The sequence below is a fragment of the Oncorhynchus clarkii genome, chromosome 28 (genome assembly GCF_045791955.1).
Source record: "Oncorhynchus clarkii lewisi isolate Uvic-CL-2024 chromosome 28, UVic_Ocla_1.0, whole genome shotgun sequence".
Classification (NCBI taxonomy): Eukaryota; Metazoa; Chordata; class Actinopteri; order Salmoniformes; family Salmonidae; genus Oncorhynchus; species Oncorhynchus clarkii.
The window spans coordinates 29,599,655-29,622,966 of NC_092174.1; the positions used below are offsets into that span (position 1 = coordinate 29,599,655).

The 23,312-nt window shown below is 43.8% G+C and overlaps 1 protein-coding gene across 1 annotated transcript; it reads right to left on the bottom strand.

Moving 5' to 3' along the window:
• Positions 1-10: 10 nt before the first annotated feature.
• Positions 11-23,082, bottom strand: LOC139386694 (protein Wnt-3a-like). The gene is made up of 4 exons (XM_071132515.1): positions 22,988-23,082; positions 11,169-11,407; positions 649-914; positions 11-490 (listed from the first exon to the last, which is right to left on the bottom strand). The coding sequence occupies exons 1-4, from the start codon at positions 23,080-23,082 to the stop codon at positions 11-13; spliced, it is 1,080 nt and encodes a 359-aa protein (XP_070988616.1).
• Positions 23,083-23,312: the final 230 nt, after the last annotated feature.

Here is a 23,312-nt window from a genome sequence, read left to right on the forward strand (position 1 = left end):
AAGGCCCTATCTATTTGCAGGTGTGAACATCATAGACTCGAACACACTCTTGGCAGCTGACGTAGCAGCACCAGTGGAAGATGCAGTGGCACTTCTCCTTCCGTTTCTCCGTCCGGGTGTTGTGTCCCCGGCCGCAGCACAGCAGGTCGCAGCCGTCGATGCCGTGTGATGTCAGGTTACAGGCACGGTCGCGCGTCCCGAAAGAGCCTGTCTCTGGGTTGGGCTCGCAGAAGTTGGGCGAGCTCTCATAGTAGACCAGGTCTCGCTCCGTGGGGGGTTTGAAGAAGGTGAACTTGGGTCTCAAAGTCTCCACCCAGCCGCGGGACTCCTTGTGCTTCTCCACCACCATCTCTGATGCGCTGTCGTACTTGTCCTTCATGTAGTCTCCGATAACTCTGAAGTCAGGCTGGGACCACCAGCACGTCTTCACCTCACAGCTGCCTGACAAGCCATGACACTTACACTTCAGGAACATGTTGTCGTTCAGAGACTGAGGGAGAGACAGACGGGACAACAGGGGGGTGCAATTAGTTTAACGAATGTCAAAGTAACACCATATTACTAAGTCTTAATAACACTTGGTGATCTTTATGAATGTTTATTCCATAAGGCTGATATTATCAGTGATTCAGAGAGAAGACGTCTCACCGTTCGTCCCGCCTCGTTGTTTTGGCGGTTCATGGCGGAGCGCGCATCGGGCCGGTTCTCACGGGCGTCTGCAAACTCCCGGGACACCATGCTGCCGAAATCCACATCCTCGCTGCATCCGCCCCACTTCCAGCCCTCGCCAGGTGGGCCCTTGTGGCGTGTGTCACAACCACAGATGGTGGCTGAGCCCTCGGCGCAGGACCGCGTCACTGCGAACGCCACCCCCGCTGAGGCAATGGCATGAACGAATGCTGACTCCCGGGTGGCTGTAAAGAGAAGGAGAGGGAGAGGTAGATGGCAGATTGATATATTTATCAATTATACAGATGTGAACAACCACATACGTTTTTAAAGTTCCAATGCAGACGTTTTTATTTTAATATCAGATCATTTCTGGGTAACAATTAAGTACCTTACTGTGATAAATCTAATTGCTTCTTAGCAAAGAGAAATTTCTCAAGTTTTATAGTTGATATGGTTACAGGTTTATACATTTAAAACCATGGCACTGCAGAGAATGATCGATTGCTGTTACCAATAACTTTGTTGGAATGTACCCATAAATGTATCTCAACAAGCACATAGGAATGCAGGTCAGTGTTTGCAGAATGATGATGTTGACACCTGCTACTGTTCTGTCCTGTATAATCCTGTATAATACTGTAAATGTCACACATCAACCCTTCTAAAGAAAACATGTCATAGACATCTTGAATGAATGACTATGTTGACTGTGTGTGTATGTGCGTGTGTGTACGTGCGTGTGTGTACGTGCGGGTGTGTGCATGTTTGAGTGTGGGAGAGAGGAAGAGATGGAGGGAGAGAGCAAGGGATAGAGGGAAGGCATAGTTTACTGATGACTAATCAAGATCAGGAACTTCCAGAGAGATGAGAGGAAGAGACAGGCCTGACAGGGCTATAATTAACAGACTCAATTAAGCTTTTGAAAGGGTAGGAAATGGCCTCACTATAAGACTCTAGGCTGAGACACAACAGGGAGAGATAAAGAGAGAAGAGACAAGAAAGAGAGAGAGAGAGGGAGAGAGAGAGAGAGAGAGAGAGAGAGAGAGAGAGAGAGAGAGAGAGAGAGAGAGAGAGAGAGAGAGAGAGAGAGAGCGACAGAGAGAGAGAGAGAGAGAGAGAGAGAGAGAGAGAGAGAGAGAAAGAAAGAGAGAGAGAGAGATAGAGAGCGAGAAAGAGAGAGAGAGAGAGAGAGAGAGAGAGAGAGAGAGAGAGAGAGAGAAGAGAGAGAGAGAGGGAGAGCGAGAGAGAGAGAGAGAGAGAGAGAGGGCGAGAGAGAGAGAGAGAGAGAGAGAGAGAGAGAGAGAGAGAGAGAGAAAGAGAGAGAGATAGAGAGCGAGAGAGAGAGAGAGAGAGAGAGAGAGAGAGAGAGAAAGAGAAAGAGAGAGGGTTTCCGGGATGTGTCTTACATGTCCATTTTTCACAGAGGTCTTGTTGACGTTCCACTGTCCCTGCTTTTTACAGGATCCCTTATGACAGGGAGGATTCATTGGATATATGTATTTAGGTCTTGTATGGTCTTGTAAGATGACAACAACAGAGAGAGACAGATAGGGTGAGCGGGTATGAGAGTGGAGAGAGAGAGAGAGAGCTATAGAGAGGAGAGAAATAGGAAGACAGGGTAGGGAAAAAGAGAGAAACAGTGAGAGAGTTGGACAAGGAGAGGAAAAGATAGGGAGAAAGAGGGAGGGAGTCGGGAGAGAGAAAGCTCCTCCCAGGCTGCAGGTTTCAACCAGTTTGAGGAATAAGGGGCATTAAAAGCAATGATACAGCAGAGGTTTACTGGCATCCATCACACCTTCCCTTAGCAGGACTGTACCAAGCACTATTAGCCGGACTGTGCTCCCTTAGCAGGACTGTACAAAACACTATTAGAAGGACTGTACTCCCTTAGCAGGACTGTACCAAGCACTATTAGCCGGACTGTACTCCCTTAGCAGGACTGTACCAAGCACTATTAGCCGGACTGTACTCCCTTAGCAGAACGGTACCAAGCACTATTAGCAGGACTGTACTCCCTTAGCAGGACTGTACTCTCTTAGCAGGACTGCACCAAGCACTATTAGCAGGACTGTACAAAACACTATTAGCAGGACTGTACTCCCTTAGCAGGACTGTACTCCATTAGCAGGACTGTACCAAGCACTATTAGCAGGACTGTACCAAACACTATTAGCAGGACTGTAATCCCTTAGCAGGACTGTACTCCCTTAGCAGGACTGTACCAAGCACTATTAGCCGGACTGTACTCCCTTAGCAGGACTGTACCAAATATTATTAGCAGGACTGTACTCCCTTAGCAGGACTGTACCAAGCACTATTAGCAGGACTGTACTCCCTTAGCAGGACTGTACCAAGCACTATTAGCCGGACTGTACTCCCTTAGCAGGACTCTACTCCCTTAGCAGGACTGTACCAAGCACTATTAGCCGGACTGTACTAACTTAGCAGGACTGTACCAAGCACTATTAGCAGGACTGTACCAAACACTATTAGCAGGACTGTACTCCCTTAGCAGGACTGTACCAAGCACTATTAGCAGGACTGTACCCCCTTAGCAGGACTGTACCCCATTAGCAGGACTGTACTCCCTTAGCAGGACTGTACTCCCTTAGCAGGACTGTACTCCCTTAGCAGGACTGTACTCCCCTAGCAGGACTGTATCCCCTTAGAATGACTGTAATCCCTTAGCAGGACTGTACCAAGCACTATTAGCAGGACTGTACTCCCTTAGCAGGACTGTACTCCCTTAGCAGGACTGTACCCCCTTAGCTGGACTGTGCTCCTTTAGCAGGACTGTACTCCCGTAGCAGGACTGTACTCCCTTAGCAGGACTGTACCAAGCACTATTAGCAGGACTGTACTCCCTTAGCAGGACTGTACCAAGCACTATTAGCCGGACTGTACTCCCTTAGCAGGACTGTACTCCCTTAGCAGGACTGTACGAAGTACTATTAGCAGGACTGTACTCCCTTAGCAGGACTGTACTCCCTTAGCAGGACTGTACTCCCTTAGCAGGACTGTACCAGGCACTATTAGCAGGACTGTACTCCCTTAGCAGGACTGTACCAAGCACTATTAGCAGGACTGTACTCCCTTAGCAGGACTGTACTCCCTTAGCAGGACTGTACAAAGCACTATTAACAGGACTGTACTCCCTTAGCAGGACTGTACTCCCTTAGCAGGACTGTACTCCCTTAGCAGGACTGTACCAAGCACTATTAGCCGGACTGTACCCCCTTAGCAGGACTGTACCAAGCACTATTAACAAGACTGTACTCCCTTAGCAGGACTGTACCAAGCACTATTAGCAGGACTGTACTCCCTTAGCAGGACTGTACTCCTTTAGCAGGACTGTACCAAGCACTATTAGCAGGACTGTACTCCTTTAGCAGGATTGTACCAAGCACTATTAGCAGGACTGTCCTCCCTTAGCAGGACTGTACTCCCTTAGCAGGACTGTACTCCCTTAGAAGGACTGTACCAAGCACTATTAGCCGGACTGTTCTCCATTAGCAGGACTGTACCAAGCCCTATTAGCCGGACTGTACTCCTTTAGCAGGAATGTACTCCCTTAGCAGGACTGTACGAAGCACTATTAGCAGGACTGTACTCCCTTAGCAGGACTGTACTCCCTTAGCAGGACTGTACTCCCTTAGCAGGACTGTACTCCCTTAGCAGGACTGTACCAGGCACTATTAGCAGGACTGTACTCCCTTAGCAGGACTGTACTCCCTTAGCAGGACTGTACTCCCTTAGCAGGACTGTACCAAGCACTATTAGCAGGACTGTACTCCCTTAGCAGGACTGTACCAAGCACTATTAGCAGGACTGTACCCCCTTGGCAGGACTGTACTCCCTTAGCAGGACTGTACTCCCTTAGCAGGACTGTACCCCCTTAGCAGGACTGTACTCCATTAGCAGGACTGTACTCCCTTAGCAGGACTGTACTCCCTTAGCAGGACTGTACCAAGCACTATTAGCAAGACTGTACTTCCTTAGCAGGACTGTACTCCCTTAGCAGGACTGTACCAAGCAATATTAGTAGGACTGTACTCCCTTAGCAGGACTGTACTCCCTTAGCAGCACTGTACTCCCTTAGCAGGACTGTACCAAGCACTATTAGCAGGACTGTACTCCCTTAGCAGGACTGTACTACCTTAGCAGGACTGTACAAAGCACTATTAGCAGGAATGTACTCCCTTAGCAGGACTGTACTCCCTTAGCAGGACTGTACTCCCTTAGCAGGACTGTACCAAGCACTATTAGCCGGACTGTACCCCCTTAGCAGGACTGTACCAAGCACTATTAGCAGGACTGTACTCCATTAGCAGGACTGTACCAAGCACTATTAGCAGGACTGTACTCCCTTAGCAGAACTGTACTCCTTTAGCAAGACTGTACTCCTTTAGCAGGACTGTACCAAGCACTATTAGCAGGACTGTACTCCCTTAGCAGGACTGTACTCCTTTAGCAGGAATGTACTCCTTTAGCAGGATTGTACCAAGCACTATTAGCAGGACTGTACTCCTTTAGCAGGATTGTACCAAGCACTATTAGCAGGACTGTACTCCCTTAGCAGGATTGCACCAAGCACTATTAGCAGGACTGTACTCCCTTAGCAGGACTGTACCAAGCACTATTAGCAGGACTGTACTCCCTTAGCAGGACTGTACCAAGCACCATTAGCAGGTCTGTACTCCCTTAGCAGGACTGTACCAAGCACTATTAGCAGGACTGTACTCCCTTAGCAGGACTGTACCAAGCACTATTAGCAGGACTGCACCAAGCACTATTAGCAGGACTATACCAAGCACTATTAGCAAGACTGTACCCCCTTGGCAGGACTGTACTCCCTTAGCAGGACTGTACTCCATTAGCAGGAATGTACTCCCTCAGCAGGACTGTACTCCCTTAGCAGGACTGTACCCCCTTAGCATGACTGTACTCCATTAGCAGGACTGTACTCCCTTAGCAGGACTGTACTCCCTTAGCAGGACTGTACTCCGTTAGCAGGACTGTACTCCCTTAGCAGGACTGTACCCCCTTAGCAGGACTGTACTCCCTTAGCAGGACTGTACTCCCTTAGCAGGACTGTACCCCATTAGCAGGACTGTACTCCCTTAGCAGGACTGTACTCCCTTAGCAGGACTGTACCCCCTTAGCTGGACTGTGCTCCCTTAGCAGGACTGTACCAAGCACTATTAGCAGGACTGTACCAAGCACTATTAGCAGGACTGTACCAAGCACTATTAGAAGGACTGTACTCCCTTGGCAGGACTACAGTACTCCGTTAGCAGGACTGTACCAAGTTGAACCCCATCAGAAAATGCCTTCCTTCCTTTGAAACATACAGATAGAATTTGACTAATGTCAGCTCACTTAATTTTGACCCTGGAGCAGTCACTGGTGGTTGGTAGTCGGAGGTGTGAATGGTCTAAAGCTTGAGAGGGCGCCACTTCTACATCAATTTAAAACCACTGAGTCTTCCACTTTTATTATCAGGAAGCCAATAAACCGTGGGTCAAACCCTTACGACTAACTGACAAGGATTCCGCAGAGCAAATAAAGGGGAAGGGAGAAATGGAGGGATGATGGAAAATAAGATTATCTGGGGACAAGATGAGAAAAACATTGGTGGTGGCTTCCACTAGTTACCACAGACACAAAGTCAAAATTGGCTATATCGTAAATATTCATGAAAACAAAAACAAGGTTAGCAGTGTGGTTAAGGTTAGCTTTAAAATCACATTTTAAGAAGATCCATTTAAGAAATAGGTGGGGTTTATGACTGTGATAACTAGTGATGACTGTGGGTGGTGGCTGGGACAGACCAGGGCTTACCTGGGAAAAGAATGTGTCGGGGGGTGCCTAGTCTAAGTGGACTGATTGTTTGTGACATCGCCCCCCCCACCACCCTACTTTGCCGGACCCTGGCATGGCAAGTGGTCCCTACGACCTGCTGGGGGGCTGAATCCCCTATTGTGTTGCCACTGTCACACTGTGTTAGCCCCACAATGGCCCCAGATATTTTATATGAAATCTGCCCTTGCCAGTGATTAGTGGGGACCAAGTTAAGTCATAGCAACAGAGAACTATGCGTTGTCCAGACCCCGCATGTCGGCAGACTGGGAAATCCCTATTCAAATGGTTTAATAAAACAATCTAAAGGGCGTGTGAATGGGGAAAAGCGCTTTCTCTCCTGGCTTAATCTCATGGTTGCGGAGATATTGTGCTTCGAGCAGCGCCCAGTGGGGAGCGGAGCTAAGGTCCCCCATCAACTCCATTTACCACACCCCTTCTTTCTTTCTTAGCCAGAGTTAATGATATACCGGTGCACTAACCTCACCTCCCCCAGCATGGAGAAACATGCACTTTATGAAAAGCAGGGTCCTCTTAGCACATCCTAAATTGTAACACTTTCTCATCCTGAGGTCAGGGGTCGTAACCTGAATTCCGTGAATGGCCTTTTCCCTGTTTGGTTTAGTTTAGGCATGAAGTACCAAGGATAAACACACACAGTGCATATAGAATATACTTAGATTATAGAAGCAGATGCACTGCCTTTATGAACATCTTCCATGTATTTTCCATCTAAGACATTTATCAGGGTTATTGTGGGTATATCAGTCCCTAAAGCAAGCAAACATCCTGATTTCCCAAGCCTTGTGGCTATGGTTGTCCAGTTGCACATTATTCTCAATAGTATTGCAGTACAATAAAGTCAAACTGCGAAGCTGTGAGACCACATGAACAAAACTACTGTAGCTGAACTATAATTCACCATCGGGACAATGCCACAGACTATTGATCAAACTCATTGTAAGCACACGTGTCCCTATCATATCCACTTTTACATAATGGAGACCTATTGTATCAGAGACACATCCTTTTCACCCATTTAATCCACTGGGGTGACTAACAGTGCATGTTTATACCTGTGAAACAGAGCTTTTGTGTCTGGGTTCATGTGACTGTCTGTCCTGTCCACTCTCGTTGGCATTCCCTGTTCTAAGCATTTCTATGACTCACACTAGGCTACGGTTTGGCTGCAGCCCTGTTGCAATGTCCTATACTCCTCCTACTCTGCCAAGTGTGCCGAGCGAGCTCCCCAAAGCACACCCTGTCCGAGTCCGACACACACACACACATTTGTTTTACTATCCTTGTGGAGACCAAACAATTGATACCCATTCAAAATCCTATTTTCCATAACCCGTAACCCTTAACTTAGCCTAACCTTTACTCCAAACCCCTAACCCAAATCCTAACTTCTAACCCTAACACCTAACCCTAATTCTAACCCTAACCGTAACGCTAAACCTAACCTTTACTCCAAACCCCTAACCCAAATCCTAACTTCTAACCCTAACACCTAACCCTAATTCTAACCCTAACCGTAACGCTAAACCTAACTCTAAAAAAAAACGCTAAACCTAGCCTTTTTCCTTGTGTGGACTGGCAAAATGTCCCCACTTGTCAAAATGTTCCTTGATTTACTATCCTTGTGAGGACTTTTCACACACTGAGAACACCTGCACAGTCTGCCTTCCCTTTCATCACAGGCAGATTCCAGCGGTGCATGTTTTGACACTGGTTAATGTAAATTAATGAGTGCTGACGCAGACATAGCCTGGAGGTATGCTAGGCACTGTGAGGGGGGCAGGGCAGGAGAGAGAGAGAGACAGAGACAGAGACAGAGAGCGAGACACAGAGATAGAGACAGAGAGAGAGCTCGAGAGTGAGTGAGAGTGAGCGAGAGAGAGTGACAGAGACAGATAAAGAGTGAGCAAGAGAGAGAGAGAGAGAGAGAGAGCGAGAGAAATAGAGAGAGACAGAGACAGAGACAGAGAGAAATAGCGAGCAAGAGACAAAGAGAGAGAGCATAAGAGATAGACAGAGAGAAAGTGAGAGCGAGAGCGCGAGAGAGAGAGAGAGAGAGAGAGAGAGAGAGAGAGAGAGAGAGAGAGAGAGAGAAATAGAGAGATATCAGGAGGATCACTGGCTGCCCATATTCTCTGTCATGCTTATCGGATATGGACGGTTCCACATGTTTTCAAGTAAACAAATCATGGAAAAACCTTGTAGATGCAAAAACTTTGTAGATGTAAATACTACGTAGAAATCTTGCATAACACAACATCTGCATGATACTGTTGATTGATGTGTACTGAATAAAGAGAGAGATAGTGTGAGTGAGAGGGTATGATCAGTACAACAGGTTGTTGCCAGAACCTGCAACAAAATGTTTCAAAATCCAAACATGTTTTCCACTTAATGTTTCAAGGCCTTCTATAACCTGTGTGCATATTTAAATAACTTTATCCTCTGTCAAGTCCATTATATATCACACATATTTGCCTTCATTCATCCTTTTCCTACCTAGTGATGGCGTATACAGTAGGTTAGGTATCTGAAGGAACAAACTTGAGCCCTGATCTTTACTCATCTTTGCTTGTTAGATGTTCAGGGAGACGTCTGCCAATGAGCTGGTTAGGACAAGGTATTGGCAATAGTAGGCTAACTACTGTAACAGATAGGTGCAAAGCTTTTGAGGCCTACTGTTCCTTTCAGCTTTTCTCCCACTAAAAAGGCCTGAGGAGGAAACAAACACACATCCATCTGCACGGCTGACAAACAGAACAGACACTGGCCGTGCCGGGGGACAATGGCCCAGAATCCAAAGACAAATACAAGCATCAATCAAAGCAAATGAAATGAGAAACTTCTCCCCTATCAAAAGGCCCTGAGCCCCCGCCAGTCACTCTCCCCGGACCCTGACAAAGACACTTAATCCAACCACTTTGACCTCTCACGTTATTAAGGGCTTCACTGACCTTAATCCAATCAAAATGATTTACTAAAGCCCCCCCCCCCCCCCCAGCCCAAAACTCAAGAGTAGCCTGGCCCGGCCGCCTGCCTCCCCGCCTCCCCTTTCCACACAGTGGCCCTGCAATTTAGACAAGGAGGGAGAGAAGCCATGGGGAGATGTGGAGGTATTTACACCACAATGGGGCCAGGGACTGTGAACCCCTATCATTACCCACCTACTTGAGCTCAAGCCTTCTCTATCAATGGAACAACTGGCTCAAGAGTTTATTAAAAGCAATTGCCCCAACTAACCCCACCTCCCACTATAGTAAACATCAGTCTTTTCCAGACCCAGTTGACAGGTTTAGACCCCCTCCCTCTTTTTCCTCCTTCCCCCTCTCTTTTCCATCACCCCTCCATGCTCCTCTCACCTCATCTCTCTATCCCTGACTACTGGCAACAATCCTGGGGTCACGGTGCAAACATGTGCAGACAGAAAAAAACACTAACTTCATGATATCACAGCTGAATGATACAGCTACAAAAATGTTTTTGTAAAATATGGGTTATTCATTGGTTATTTGGTTATTGGTTATTCATATCAAATAGAATTTTGAATTTAATGTAAGTTATCTGTCTTTATCCTTATTTTACACTCCTCACATTGAGGAGGGGGGGCTTAAAGGGGATTCCCTTCTAGAGAAAATCCCAACAAAAGACAACGTTCTCCACCCAAAGTGTATACACACATCATTTCATCGGTTTACACTGCTCATAGCTGAAGGAGTCTCTCAAGTCTATTTGAACAAGGATTTTAAGTGCATATGATACATACACACACACACACGCACGCTTCCACACACATACACGCACACACACACACACACACACACACACACACACACACACACACACACACACACACACACACACACACACACACACACACACACACACACACACACACACAGAGACTGCAGCAGAATGGAGTAAAAACTTTCCTTGCTTGTTTAACAACAACTAACAACATAATGCTCTTAAACTCTCTGAATATCAACACAGGTGGCAGCCTTGAGTAAAGTGAGTGATAGAGGTTCAGTTGAGACAGGGTTAGCTATCGTTTGTCATTTGACATGCCAAGCATAACCAACATTGACAGACAAGGAAATTATTATAGTACACTAGTATTCTTCCAAGAACATGGGAACAGGTAGCTATGAGGAAAACACTCACTTCAGGTATTCAAGTCATGCAGTTCATGCAATTTGGTTGCCACCTGTGCTGTACAGCACGAAGAAAGTTATTTCCAATGTAGCCAAGTCCCTCAACAGTTCAACTGGTTTTAAACATGATTCTCACAGTTAAGTGTTATTAAATGTAGATTGTAGGCATGTCACCCACAGCCTTCCTGTTCTGGAGATGAGTAGCCCACTCAGTAGGAAAAATACCATTGGGCAAGGCTGCACTGTTTTATTACAGTGCCTTTTCCTCTCAAGATATGTTCTTACATTTGTCCAGCTCTGGTCCAAAGATGGCTAGCTTGCACTGTTTTATGAGTGTAACCTGTGTTGTCCTTTAGGGGTATTACGGTATGTTACCTTTGTCAAGCACTGGTCCAAAGATGGCTAGCTTGCACTGTTTTATGAGTGTAACCTGTGTTGTCTTTTAGGGGTATTACGGTATGTTACCTTTGTCAAGCACTGGTCCAAAGATGGCCTTGTCGTTGATGGTGGTACAGTTCCAGCGGCGGCCCCTGAATTGGTGCTGGCACTCCTGGATACCGATCTTCACCCCCTCGGCCACACTGGGCATGATCTCCACGTAGTTCCGGCAGAATCGCAGCTGTTTGGGCACCAGGCCAGGAATGGAGCCACACAGGATGGGCTGGGAGCCCAGGGACGAGTACTGGTGGCCCACCGCTAGGGACCTGCATGGGGGAGACAGGAGGTGGGTTAGTGCCATGATATACTGAGTGTGTTTTTCTCTTTCTATCTCTGCGTGTGTATGCAGTGTGTATGTGCAGTGTGTGTGCGTGTGTGTTTGCATGTGCGTGTGTATCCAGCATGGTCTCATAGACTAGATGTAACATACAAAATGTAAACCCATGGATGGGTGGGCGTATAATGCGAAAATCTAGCATCTAGTTCGAATCTCATCATGGACAACTTTAGCATTTGAGCTAATTAGCAACTTTTCAACTACTTACTACTTTTTAGCGATTTTGCAACTACTTAGCATGTTAGCTAACCATAGCCTTAACCCTTTTAGCTAACCCTTCTCCTAACCATAGCCTTAACCCTTTTAGCTAACCCTTCTCCTAACCCTAACTTTAACTCGTTAACCTTATTCCTAAGCTTAACCCTAACCTTAACTCTAACCCCTAGCCAAGCTAACGTTAGCCAGCTAGCCACCTACCTAGAATTTGTTACATATAATACGTTTGGCAAATTTGTAACATATTGTATGTTTCGCAAATTCGTAACATATAATACGAATTGTATTTCGTAACATATCATACGAGATGGTTGATAGACATCCACAAATTAATACATACCATGCGAAACTAAACATATAATACTAAATGGAGTGTTACAGAGTTACGTACAGAATAATATGAAATGCTCTGAGACCAGGTTGGTGTATCAGATGCTACCATTAAGCATCCATGCCTTATCCCTGCATCTATCCCCTCTGTAACCACCTGGCCTTTGTGTGGATTTAAAACAGTCTCAATCCTATACTCCAGAGGTAACAAAGCAGGGCCACGGGGAAAGATGAAAGTCCCCAGTGAACCCCAAGTGGTTCATAGACCTCTAGGTTGAGAACTTTGAAACGGCACCTTGTTATTACAGAGAACCACAACCTTTTTTTATTTACCCTTGGCTTAGGGTAATGAGAGTGCAAATGTACACTGGGACTTCATAGGTATGTATTAATTATATATCCATCCATCCTCATCGTCCCCTCCCTTTGAGGATGGGGATTCTGGGTTGCAACAAGTGCAAACTTGATTGTTCCCTGATTATATCTTTCTCGCTGTGTTTTTGTGTGTGTCTCAATTGAGGTATTTACATCGCTCATAACCATCGAACCGTGACAACTAGTCCCCTGCTGTGTCATCTCGTGTTACGTCATCCTAGTACTTTTGTAGAAGACTTTTCAACAGCATGCTGTAATTGTTTGATCTAAAGAAGGTAGTAAAGGCACCAGTCAATCTGTCTCCAGTCAGTTTGCATTTCCACTGTTTTGTACAGTGGCCATGAAATTAGATTAATTTATGCCCGCTATATTCTAACACACATATGTCAGAGTCAAGGCCCGCGGGCCACATCCGGCCCGCAAGAAGGTTTTTTACGGCCCCTGGGATGATCTTGATTTATTATTAGAACCGGCCCGCAGCAAGCCGGCAGCCCGCAGATCTTTTACACGCACCAATACTACATTTCCCACAATGCAAAGGTGACGCACCGAGCAGTAGGCTGCTTCATTTCAATATTTATTGGCACAGCAGTCGTCAGCATCACAGTAAAATTAACTTTCAGATACCCATCAAAAATGGCAAAACGGAAGGTGGATACTGAGAACCGGGGGTTTCAAACAAGGTGGGAGTCGGAGTATATGTTCACGAAGGTAGCTGGAAAACCTGTGTGTCTTCTGTGTGGAGAAAGTGTGGCGGTACTGAAAGAGTATAATCTGAGACGACATTATGAAACGAAACACGCGGACAAAAACAAGAATATGGACATGGAACAAAGGCTACAAAAGGCAGAGGAATTAAAACGAGGCCTCAAATCTCGACAGGCTCTGTTCAAAAAAGCCAAATCACAAGGCCAGGCTGCTGTCAAGGCCAGTTTTATTTTGGCAGAAGAGATCGCTAAATCAGCCCGGCCATTTACGGAGGGGGATTTCATCAAAAACTGCATGATTAAAGTTTGTGACGAAGTTTGCCCAGAAAAAAGGCAACTCTTTTTAAATGTGAGTCTGAGCAGAAACACCATTGCCGAGAGAGTAGACCAGTTGTCCATCAATCTAAAAGAGCAGCTTGTGAAAAAGGGAAAAGATTTTATTGCATATTCCTTGGCTGTGGATGAGAGCACCGACATTTCTGACATTGCCCAGTTGTCAATTTTCATCCGCGGAGTGGACTCCAACCTAAGCGTGACAGAGGAGTTTTTGGCTTTACGTCCTATGCATGGCACAACTACGGGGCATGATTTGTATGAAGAGGTGTCAAGATGTGTAAATGAGATGGAGCTGCCTTGGGAAAAACTCGTGGGTTTGACAACCGACGGAGCACCTGCGATGTGTGGACACAGGAGCGGACTGGTGGCGAAGATACGGGAAAAGATGCAAGAGGAAAACGCGACAGGTGAGCTGACAGCTTATCATTGTATCATACACCAGGAAGCGTTGTGCGGTAAAGCCTTGAAAATGGAGCATGTAATGAGCATCATCACGCGCACAGTTAACTTTATCAGAGCCAAAGGTTTGAATCACCGCCAGTTCAAGGCATTTCTGACGGAGTTAGAAACGGAGCATGGTGATTTGCCTTATCACACAGAGGTGCGATGGCTAAGCCAGGGAAAGGTGCTTCAAAGATGTTTCGAGCTTCGTGAGGAGATTTGTCTGTTCTTGGACAGCAAAGGGAAAGACACAACACAACTCCGAGACGAAATGTTTCTGTGTGAAATGGCTTTTCTGTGTGACATTACGAGTCATCTGAATGCAATAAACTTGCAGCTGCAGGGTCGGGATCGTGTCATCTCTGATATGTACAGTACAGTGAAGGCATTTAAAACCAAACTGACTCTGTGGGAGACGCAGATGCGGAAAGAAAATTTGAGCCACTTTCCCAGCTGCCAGACCATGAAAGAGAAGCTCTCTACCAGTGCGTTCCCGAGCACACAGTTGGCTGATAAAATAGGTATGCTTGCCGCTGACTTTCGACGCCGATTTGCTGACTTTGAAGCACAAAAAAGCAGGTTGGAACTGCTCGGTAACCCATTTGCTGTTGACGTGGAAAGCTCACCACCAAACCTCCAAATGGAGTTGATTGACCTCCAATGCAATGATGCACTGAGGGCAAAATATGCGGCAGTGGGTGCTGCGGAGTTCGCCCGTTTCCTCCCCGGCACAATGCCCCAGCTGCGCATCCAGGCTGCTCAAACGTTGTCTATGTTTGGCAGCACATACCTGTGTGAACAACTGTTTTCTTTGATGAACCTGAACAAAACATCACACAGAAGTCGACTTACTGCTGAACACCTCCACTCAATTCTGAGGATTTCTTCAGCTCAGAGCCTTACCCCGAACATTGATGAACTTGTGGAAAAGATGGGACACCACCAAGTATCACCCTCAACCTCAAACAAGTGAACATTACTGTGCAATCACATATTTAGAGTTTTTACTCAGTTCAAGTTTAAAAGTTAAAATTTAATATTTGTTTTCACTGCATGTTACTTCTCCTTAAACAAAGTGTTGTTTTTGATTAATAGATTTTTGCACTTTATTTTTTTGTATTTCAATCCAATTATATTTTAAAAATATTTCAGTTGAGTGGATGATAGAAAATTGCTATTATTGTTTTTTCTTTGAAGTAAATTTAGCCCACTTTTGCTAAAATAGAAAATATAGTCTACTGATGGTGCCTTGAATACCGGTTTCTTTCATTTAATGTTCATGTTATGGGGATATTTATATAAAGGAAATTTGTCTTTTGTGTCTGTTGAAAATTAAAGATTACTGACAGAGCCATAAGAAAATATTGCTTTATTTATCTGATCATATTGTAATATATTTGTTAGGTTTTCAGTAGGTTCAATTAGGTTCACTAGACTATATGCGTCATTTAAAAATTTTTCAATGAACATTCGAACAGTCCGGCCCTCGTCTTGTAGCTGATTTTTTTATTTGGCCCTCCGTCCATTTGACTTTGACACCCCTGTTCTAACAGCAGCATATGAACTTTATTGTCCCCAAGGCGGGCATTGTTTAGGACACAGTTCCATTATCCATACCACAATATGGCTGTTTAGTTGATATCCTACTGTACTCATGTATTATTACAGTATATTAAGAAGATATACTCAGACCACTCTCATGACACTTCCACATGAAGCTTGTTACATACAGTATGTGTCCTTCACTCCTCACTCACGGTTTCTCTGCTCTGCTCCTCTCATCCCATCACTCTGTTTTGATCTAGCCACCATGTTCCATTTATATCCATTCATCCTCTTCCACCGTACTAGAGTGGGTGAGTTGGGGTTAATTCCATTTCAATTACTATCCACACTTGTCAGCTCAGGTAGATACAGCTCATAGATGTGCTTGGACAAACCTCATTCTATGAATGGGATTGTTATATTAATCAATTCACCACGAATATAAACATATTATGTAACGGCCATAACATAACATTTTATTTAATAGCTGACTTCCTATTGTCATTGGCAAGGTAACTACCGCATAGTAGCAACAAGTGCCTTCTTGGCACACCATTCAACAGCTCCTTCTGCAGTAACATCAGTCCACACTAAGGCTGCTATTGATGACAGTAATCTGGTGATCCAAGTCTGAGTGATCTGGCCATAATGATAGAGGCTGACAGTGCAGTGTTTGTTTGCATAGCGACCTGCTCCAACCACCAACAGTAGAACAAGGGAATTTTACACTTATCCAAAATAACATGAGGTGGACAAAAAGAAGATCAAGTAGATAGAAGAGATGTCCACCCACTGTTTTGCTTCTCCAACAGTAGCCCTAGAGTGAGAGCAGGTGGAAGCAGGCAGGTCTTGTGCAGCTCAATTAGCTCACTAACTGTTGACCTGTGCAACGATGTTTAAGAAGTAATCACTCTGTGATCACAAGAACAAGATAACCACACAGAGACAAAGTTCCACCCCCAGGCACATCTAAATTACACCCTAAAAATTGTTTTAATAAAAAATGACCGCATTATCCTACACTGAGAGGTCCTGGTCGTCCCTGAGAAACACACTGACCTTGTGTACCACACGTGTATGCATCGCAAATCAACAGTCACAAAGATAATATATTGTTTGCTCTAAACAAATTAAGCTCAACTGAATACATCTAGTCCCATGCATCTGCTTTCACCTCTTGTCTTTAGCCTACATACCTCAATAGGTTACCTAGTAGGTGTAGCCATTTAGTACTTTCCAAAGTATATCCCTGAGCAAATGGCGGAGCAATGTGTCATGCTCACTTTAAAGGGTTTCTCATATTATTTTCTTTGACTCTTAGACATGACTAGACCTCTGGTTAATCATATATGAGAAATACAAAAAGAAAGACAGGGAGAAACAGGTTTTAAAAGTTTCTGTGAGGAAATCACATCCTCATGGCCTGCATTTTGTCTGCGATAAATATGAAAGAAAGCAAGAGCATCAGTAAACAAGGAAAGTCCTATTACAAAATGACCTCTCTTTGGCCCCTTGTCAATCCGCATCCTGAGGTGTTGAGCAGAGCATAGCATAGCACACCTCTTACAACAGAAACCTGAGTCCACATCACAACGTACCTCAGACACTTGCCCCTAATACACATAGAGTAGAAATGTGAAGACTGAACCATGCCAAGTGGAACCAGCAACACAAGTACAACTCCCTCTGCAAGTGTGAGCAGATAGGATCTTGTCTGGGGGAAGACAGAAGGGGGAAGAAGGGAAAACAAATGGCACAGCTTTTAATTTGACCTGTAGACGTTCTGTTCTGCCAGGAAGAACTCATGAATGTTTCTGTGGGTGTTGAGTGAGGTCAGCAGGTGTAAGAAAACAAACAAAGGCAGGATTCCAAACTGTTTGACTAGCTTGCTACCCTGATACTCTGCTACTGTATGTGGTTTTATTTCACCATTGTGCTGCACTTATTGTTGTATTGCTTTATGCAGTTCCCCACACCTGTTGATTGTGGTTATATACACTACCGGTCAAAAGTTTTAGAACACCTACTCATTCAAGGGATTTTCTTTATTTTTACTATTTTCTACATTGTAGAATAATAGTTAAGACATCAACACCACAAACACATATGGAATCATGTAGTTACCAAACAAGTGTTAAACAAATCAAAATATATTTTAGCCACCCTTTGCCTTGATGACAGATTTGCACACTCTTGGCATTCTCTCAACCAGCTTCACCTGGAATGCTTTTCCAACAGTCTTGAAGGAGTTCCCACATATGCTGAGCATCTCAATTTGGTTGAGGTCAGGGGATTGTGGAAGCCAGGTCACCTGATGCAGCACTCCATCACCCTCCTTCTTGGTAAAATAGCCCTTACACAGCCTGGTTGGATTATTGTCCTGTTGAAAAACAAATAATAGTCCCACTAAGCCCAAACCAGATGGGATGACGTATCGCTGCAGAATGCTGTGGTAGCCATGCTGGTTACGTGTGCCTTGAATTCTAAATAAATTACTGACAGTGTCACCAGAAAAGCACCCCCACACCATCACATCTCCTCATCCATACTTCACGGTGTGAACCACACACATAAAGACACGGCGGTTAGAATCAAAAATCAACAATTTGGACTCAGACCAAAGGACAGATTTCCACTGGTCTAATGTCCATTTCTTGTGTTTTTTTTGGCCAAAGCAAGTCTCTTCTTATTATTGGTGTCTTTTAGCAGTGGTTTCTTTGTAGCAATTCGACCATGAAGGCCTGATTCATGCAGTCTCCTCTGAACAGCTGATGTTGAGATGTGTCTGTTACTTGAACTCGGTGAAGCATTTATTTTGGCTGCAATTTCTGAAGCTGGTAACTCTAATGAACTTATCCTCTGCAGCAGAGGTAACTCTGGGTCTTCATTTCCTGACTGACCTTCATGTCATAAATCAATGATGGACTGTCGTTTCTCTTTGCTTATCTCAAATATAAAATATATTCTGATTTGTAGAATTTGTTTTGGTTACGACATGATTCCATATGTGCTATTTCATAGTTTTGATGTCTTCACTATTATTCTACAATGTAGAATATAGTAAAAATAATGTTGACCGGTAGTGTATATTTGTAGGTGTGACCTGTTGATTCTCATTTATGCGAAACTCATGTTTGACCATGTATGAGCTGGCTAAACCTAGTAGTGTATGGGAGTGTACACTGTAGAACATATGATTTGATCAATACAAGCCAGACAGACAGACAAAGAGATAGACAGAATCTGCCTGGACACATAGTCATAAGTCTCAAGATGTCCCATACAGGCTGAGTGATTCAGGTCACCTCTATGCCTGTAAGGAAGCAGGAGGAGAAGAAGCGGCAACGCTTCAACAGAATATGATTCATGGATTTGTTACAGAGGTAGACTATAAAGGACATGGTGTTATTGAGTGCTAAAAAATACATATTTTACATGCTGTACAACTTCATTTCAGATATATGGAATTTGTGGTCTAAGGTTGAATGCAAACTGTTTGTATTTATTAGTGAATGGTTCCTCCTTGTAATTCATAGATCTAAAGTGAACATATTACAAAAGGTATTTTTGTTTCCTCATAGGTAAATAATGCATCATGTGTCTGATATTGCATTCCTTACCACTTGCCACTGAGCAGAAACAAAACATTTCCTGTTGGTGATACACAAACTCAAACAAAATCAAGACCATTGAGGATTCATATAAACCAGACCTGTATCATCTCTATAAACAGTAGCTGCGTGTTATAATCAGAAATACACACACAAGAGAAAATAATAGATATCATGTTTGATTCTAGTCTCAGTCAGTATAGATCTGTCCTCCTCTCACTGAAGTGTATCCAGCCTAGGTTAAATGCATATTTCAGCAAGCCCAAGCAGGGTACCGTAGAATTACCACTTTACTCTTGCAGGCCCCGGGGCTTTGGAGCCGACTTTGACATCAAGAGAGCATGTTTGGGAAAAGGAATGTGCGGCAAGCTTTCACCTCCAGGTATTTATCTTTTAAGGTGGTGTGGGGTGGGTGTGTGGCGGGTGTAGTCAGGCTGAGCCATGACAGGTCAGAGAGTTAGACAGACATGAACCTGCCTTGGTTGAGATCCACATCCTCCACCAATCCTCCACCATGATCCGCCTGCCACTGTACAGTGTACACTCTTAGAAAAAAGGGTTCCAAAAGGGTTATTTGGCTGTCCCCATAGGAGGTAGAAGCCTTTTGGTTCCAAGTAGAACCCTCAGTGGAAAGGATTCTACAATGAACCCAAAAGGGTTCTACCTGGAACCAAAAAGGGTTCATCAAAGGGTTCTCCTATGGTGACAGCCAAAGAACCCTTTTAGGTTCTAGATAGCACCCTTTTTTCTAAGAGTGTAGTTAAAGGTGAAATACCTCTGGTGGCCATTCCAATTCCAAGCGGCATTCAGGCACCAGCTTCCACCAACATACCTCCACAAAGCTACTTTTCATCATAATATTATCTGTCATTATCTGTCATTTATTGGATGGTTGACAGGTTATTTGCTAAACTCACGTTTGGTGAGAGGATCTAAAAAATGGCTATTGTTCAACAGCATGGTGTTCAAATTGGATTGAATTATAGTACCATGAAACACGTTTCTATTTTAGCTTCTTATCTCACTCTTTAGTGAGGTATCTAGTTTCCATGAAGACAGAATCAATCAAAACTCGATATTACGTAAAGTATGCAGAGTTCAATGGTGACATCACTTCAGCTCCTTATAGCCTGGTGCTGCAGCTCCAGCTGAGCTTTGTTTGAATTGGTAGGGGTGATACAATAAACCCAGAGAGACCACAATGGCGTCTTTGGACACGCTCGCCTCTGTTTTGCTTCCGTCGTTGCACTCTTGCCCAGGCTGAATCAGTGCTCTGACCCACCCGCCAAGAGCAAATCATAAACACACAAGTTGATGACAGAGGCTGGTTACTGTGACCAAATGGAAGCCTGCCTTCCATCCTCTTTGTCAGTCATCATGACTGGATCTGGTGTTTTGATACAATATTGGCCCCACAAAAAAGAAACAAAAAAGACAGCTCCTTTATGATCCAACAAGAGAGGGTGAATGATTGTGTACTGTGCGCTGTACCTCAAGAACATACTGTTTTGCAATGACATAAGTTATAACTCTGTCACTTTGATTCTGGAACCCATCTGGTGGAACTTGGGGACCAACCCTCTGTCAGCATTGTAGTAGACCAGTGTTTCCCAAACCTCTCATTGAGTATCCCTAGCCACTCCCACTTAATTGAGCTACGGTATTCTACTAGGCCACCTTGATTCAACATATCCAGGGCTTGATGATTAGCACCAGTTGAATCGGATACTAGTACTGGTATAGATCAAATAGGGGAACGGCTAGCGGGGGGGTGGGAACCACAGAAGTAGACCATAGCCTTTAGGTTTCTCCCCTCAGAATGAACCTATCCTGATCCTGGCCAGTCTCAGAGCAATGGGTCTCAGAGCAGGAGTGCTGATTTAGGACTAGAGCCCACCACTGTTTATGCTGGATATCTGTCCAGCTGAGCGTGTAAGTAGATTAATAGGAGACCTATTAGCTGAATTAAGTGCAGGGACACAGCATCTTTAATATTTCATGTGAAACATTGATTTGAGGAAGGATGCCATTGTGTGGTTGGTGAAATATAAATCTGTAGTGAATTTCTTGGGGATGAGGATCTCTGATCTAGGACTGTGTCTATAATGTAGCATCCCCTATCCTCCGGCTATAATGCCTCTGGGCTGCAGCATCTGACAAATGTCTCCCCTCTCAAGGGAAGAGTTGTTCAACAAGAGGGTTCCACTAGCCTTTCTACGAAATCCACCCTAAAGAGGAATAAATGGAATTCACATTCCTCCAATTTTCTATCCTTTTTCAACCCACTGTCACTAATTCATTCCTCTCCAATTGCACTCTTCCATCATTGTTTCTTTCTCAGTTTGATCAGCTGACTCAACCAGTTCACCCAGTGTTGTTGGCTCAAATCCCACTCTTTTCTTGCATCAATTTTTGCTGTTGTTTTTTCAACAGAGATCAATTAATGATCAATTGAAGCTCCTCTAATGACTTAAGGCAGTCCTACTTACATTATAAATGTCACCTTCAATCAAGATACTTTTATAGCATGCAATAAGCCTAAACAATAACTCAGAAAACAGTAAATATTTTGTGATGAGATGATACCAGACATCTCTTACCTTTAAAATAAGACATTCGGTCAATTATGGATTATTTTCAATCAAAATGCAATTAAAGTTGAAAAACTTACATCCTCATTTCCATTGGTCTGTGAATGGACCATTGGGTTTAATTCCTTTCTCAACTGACCCCCAACTCAAGGCCTAAAGCCATCCCTCATTCTCCTTAGGCCTTTAACACTTGCAAAAAATAATTTGACTGTTTGGGAAATGATCAACACCAGTCCTTTAAGAAGACTAATAAATAACACGAATAAATAACAATTGCGTATGGGTACCACCAAACAACACATGTTAGGCTGTAGTTTATGAAGCATCATTGAAAGCTCATTTCAATGATGAAGCCAGGATAATCAGTATCTGAAGCTATACAAATAATTGCGGTATAGGGTTACACCACTCCATTGGATTACATAACTGATGGCCAATTTCAATTAAATACTGAGCTTTGGGAAATAATCAATATTCTCAATCGTGAAATTCGTGTAATCAATAAAATCTATATTATACATATCGAACAAAACATTGAGATTATTAGGTCATTTAAATGTTGCGTTTAAACTTTGATTAAAATAATAACGCGAAGGAAAGTAAGCTGAACGTGTTTTGTTGAATGATGATTCCACATGATTTTTTATAATTTATTATTATTATTGTTGTTGAATATTAGTATCATGAAACTAATAACCTTTCCGTTTCGCACCGCCCCTCTCATAAACGCATGTAATATTCAACAATAATAATAATATTAATAAATAATAATAATAATTTGAAATGATCATTCAACAAAACACGTTCGGCTTACTTTCCTTCGCGTTATTATTTTAATCAGTATCTATCATCAGCGATCTCTTATCAAGTAGAATGCAGCATGACCTCTTTTTAGGGTAGTCAAAGCAAACGGAAACTAGTTTAAACAAAAATGTCTTTGAATTTTATTTTGTATAACCAGTCTGGGTAAGTAGGCTATTCTTGTTTCCGCACTGCATGCGTTTTTAAATCAATAGCTTCAGTGACTCACGTGCTGTTTTTTCTTCATACAATTTCACTTGATATAACCCATCTTGATATAACCCATCAGCTCTATAACCCATCTTCACGATTCTGTCTCTGCTGGTTAACGTCGATATCCACTGTCCGTTGACAGGGTCAATTAGACTGGTATGATAGCCTAGGATACAACTTAATTGCCGGGGCGCCCAGCATCGGAAACCACATGCTGATATTATTATTTCAAACAAACCAACTGAAAGCAACAATAAACAAAAAAGTATATTGATGAAATAATAGGTCGTTATCATTTTTCAGAACATGTTGCAGTTAAAAGTAGAGTGAAGATAAAACTTACCACCAGATAGGATAACTTGGTATTGCATGCGTAAACCCACAAAGAAACAGGAAACATCCAAGGTATATCATCCTTAAAAAAGTTTCGCAAAACATCTTCACCACATACACGCGCGTTCATACGCGCGCACTCCGTTTTTCAATTAGAAAAAAAACAAAAAACAATCTGTGCTGCTGACCAATATTTCTCACATTGTCCTAAAAATAATGATAGGCTAGAGAAACAATATTTTGCGACTAGTCGTGGCAGAAGGGAGCCAAATATAAAAAGTTAAAAGCAGCTTGCTTTTAGGACCCAATCAGCAGTTATTGCCAAAGGGGAAATT

Excerpts from the sequence above, each read along its gene's own strand:
- LOC139386694 (XM_071132515.1), bottom strand. The coding sequence starts at position 23,082 with ATGTTTTGCGAAACTTTTTTAAGGATGATATACCTTGGATGTTTCCTG. Across the intron at positions 11,408-22,987 it reads CCAAGTTATCCTATCTGGTG|GTCCCTAGCGGTGGGCCACC; the intron begins GTAAGTTTTATC and ends TCCCCCATGCAG. Across the intron at positions 491-648 it reads ACAACGAGGCGGGACGAACG|TCTCTGAACGACAACATGTT; the intron begins GTGAGACGTCTT and ends TCTCTCCCTCAG.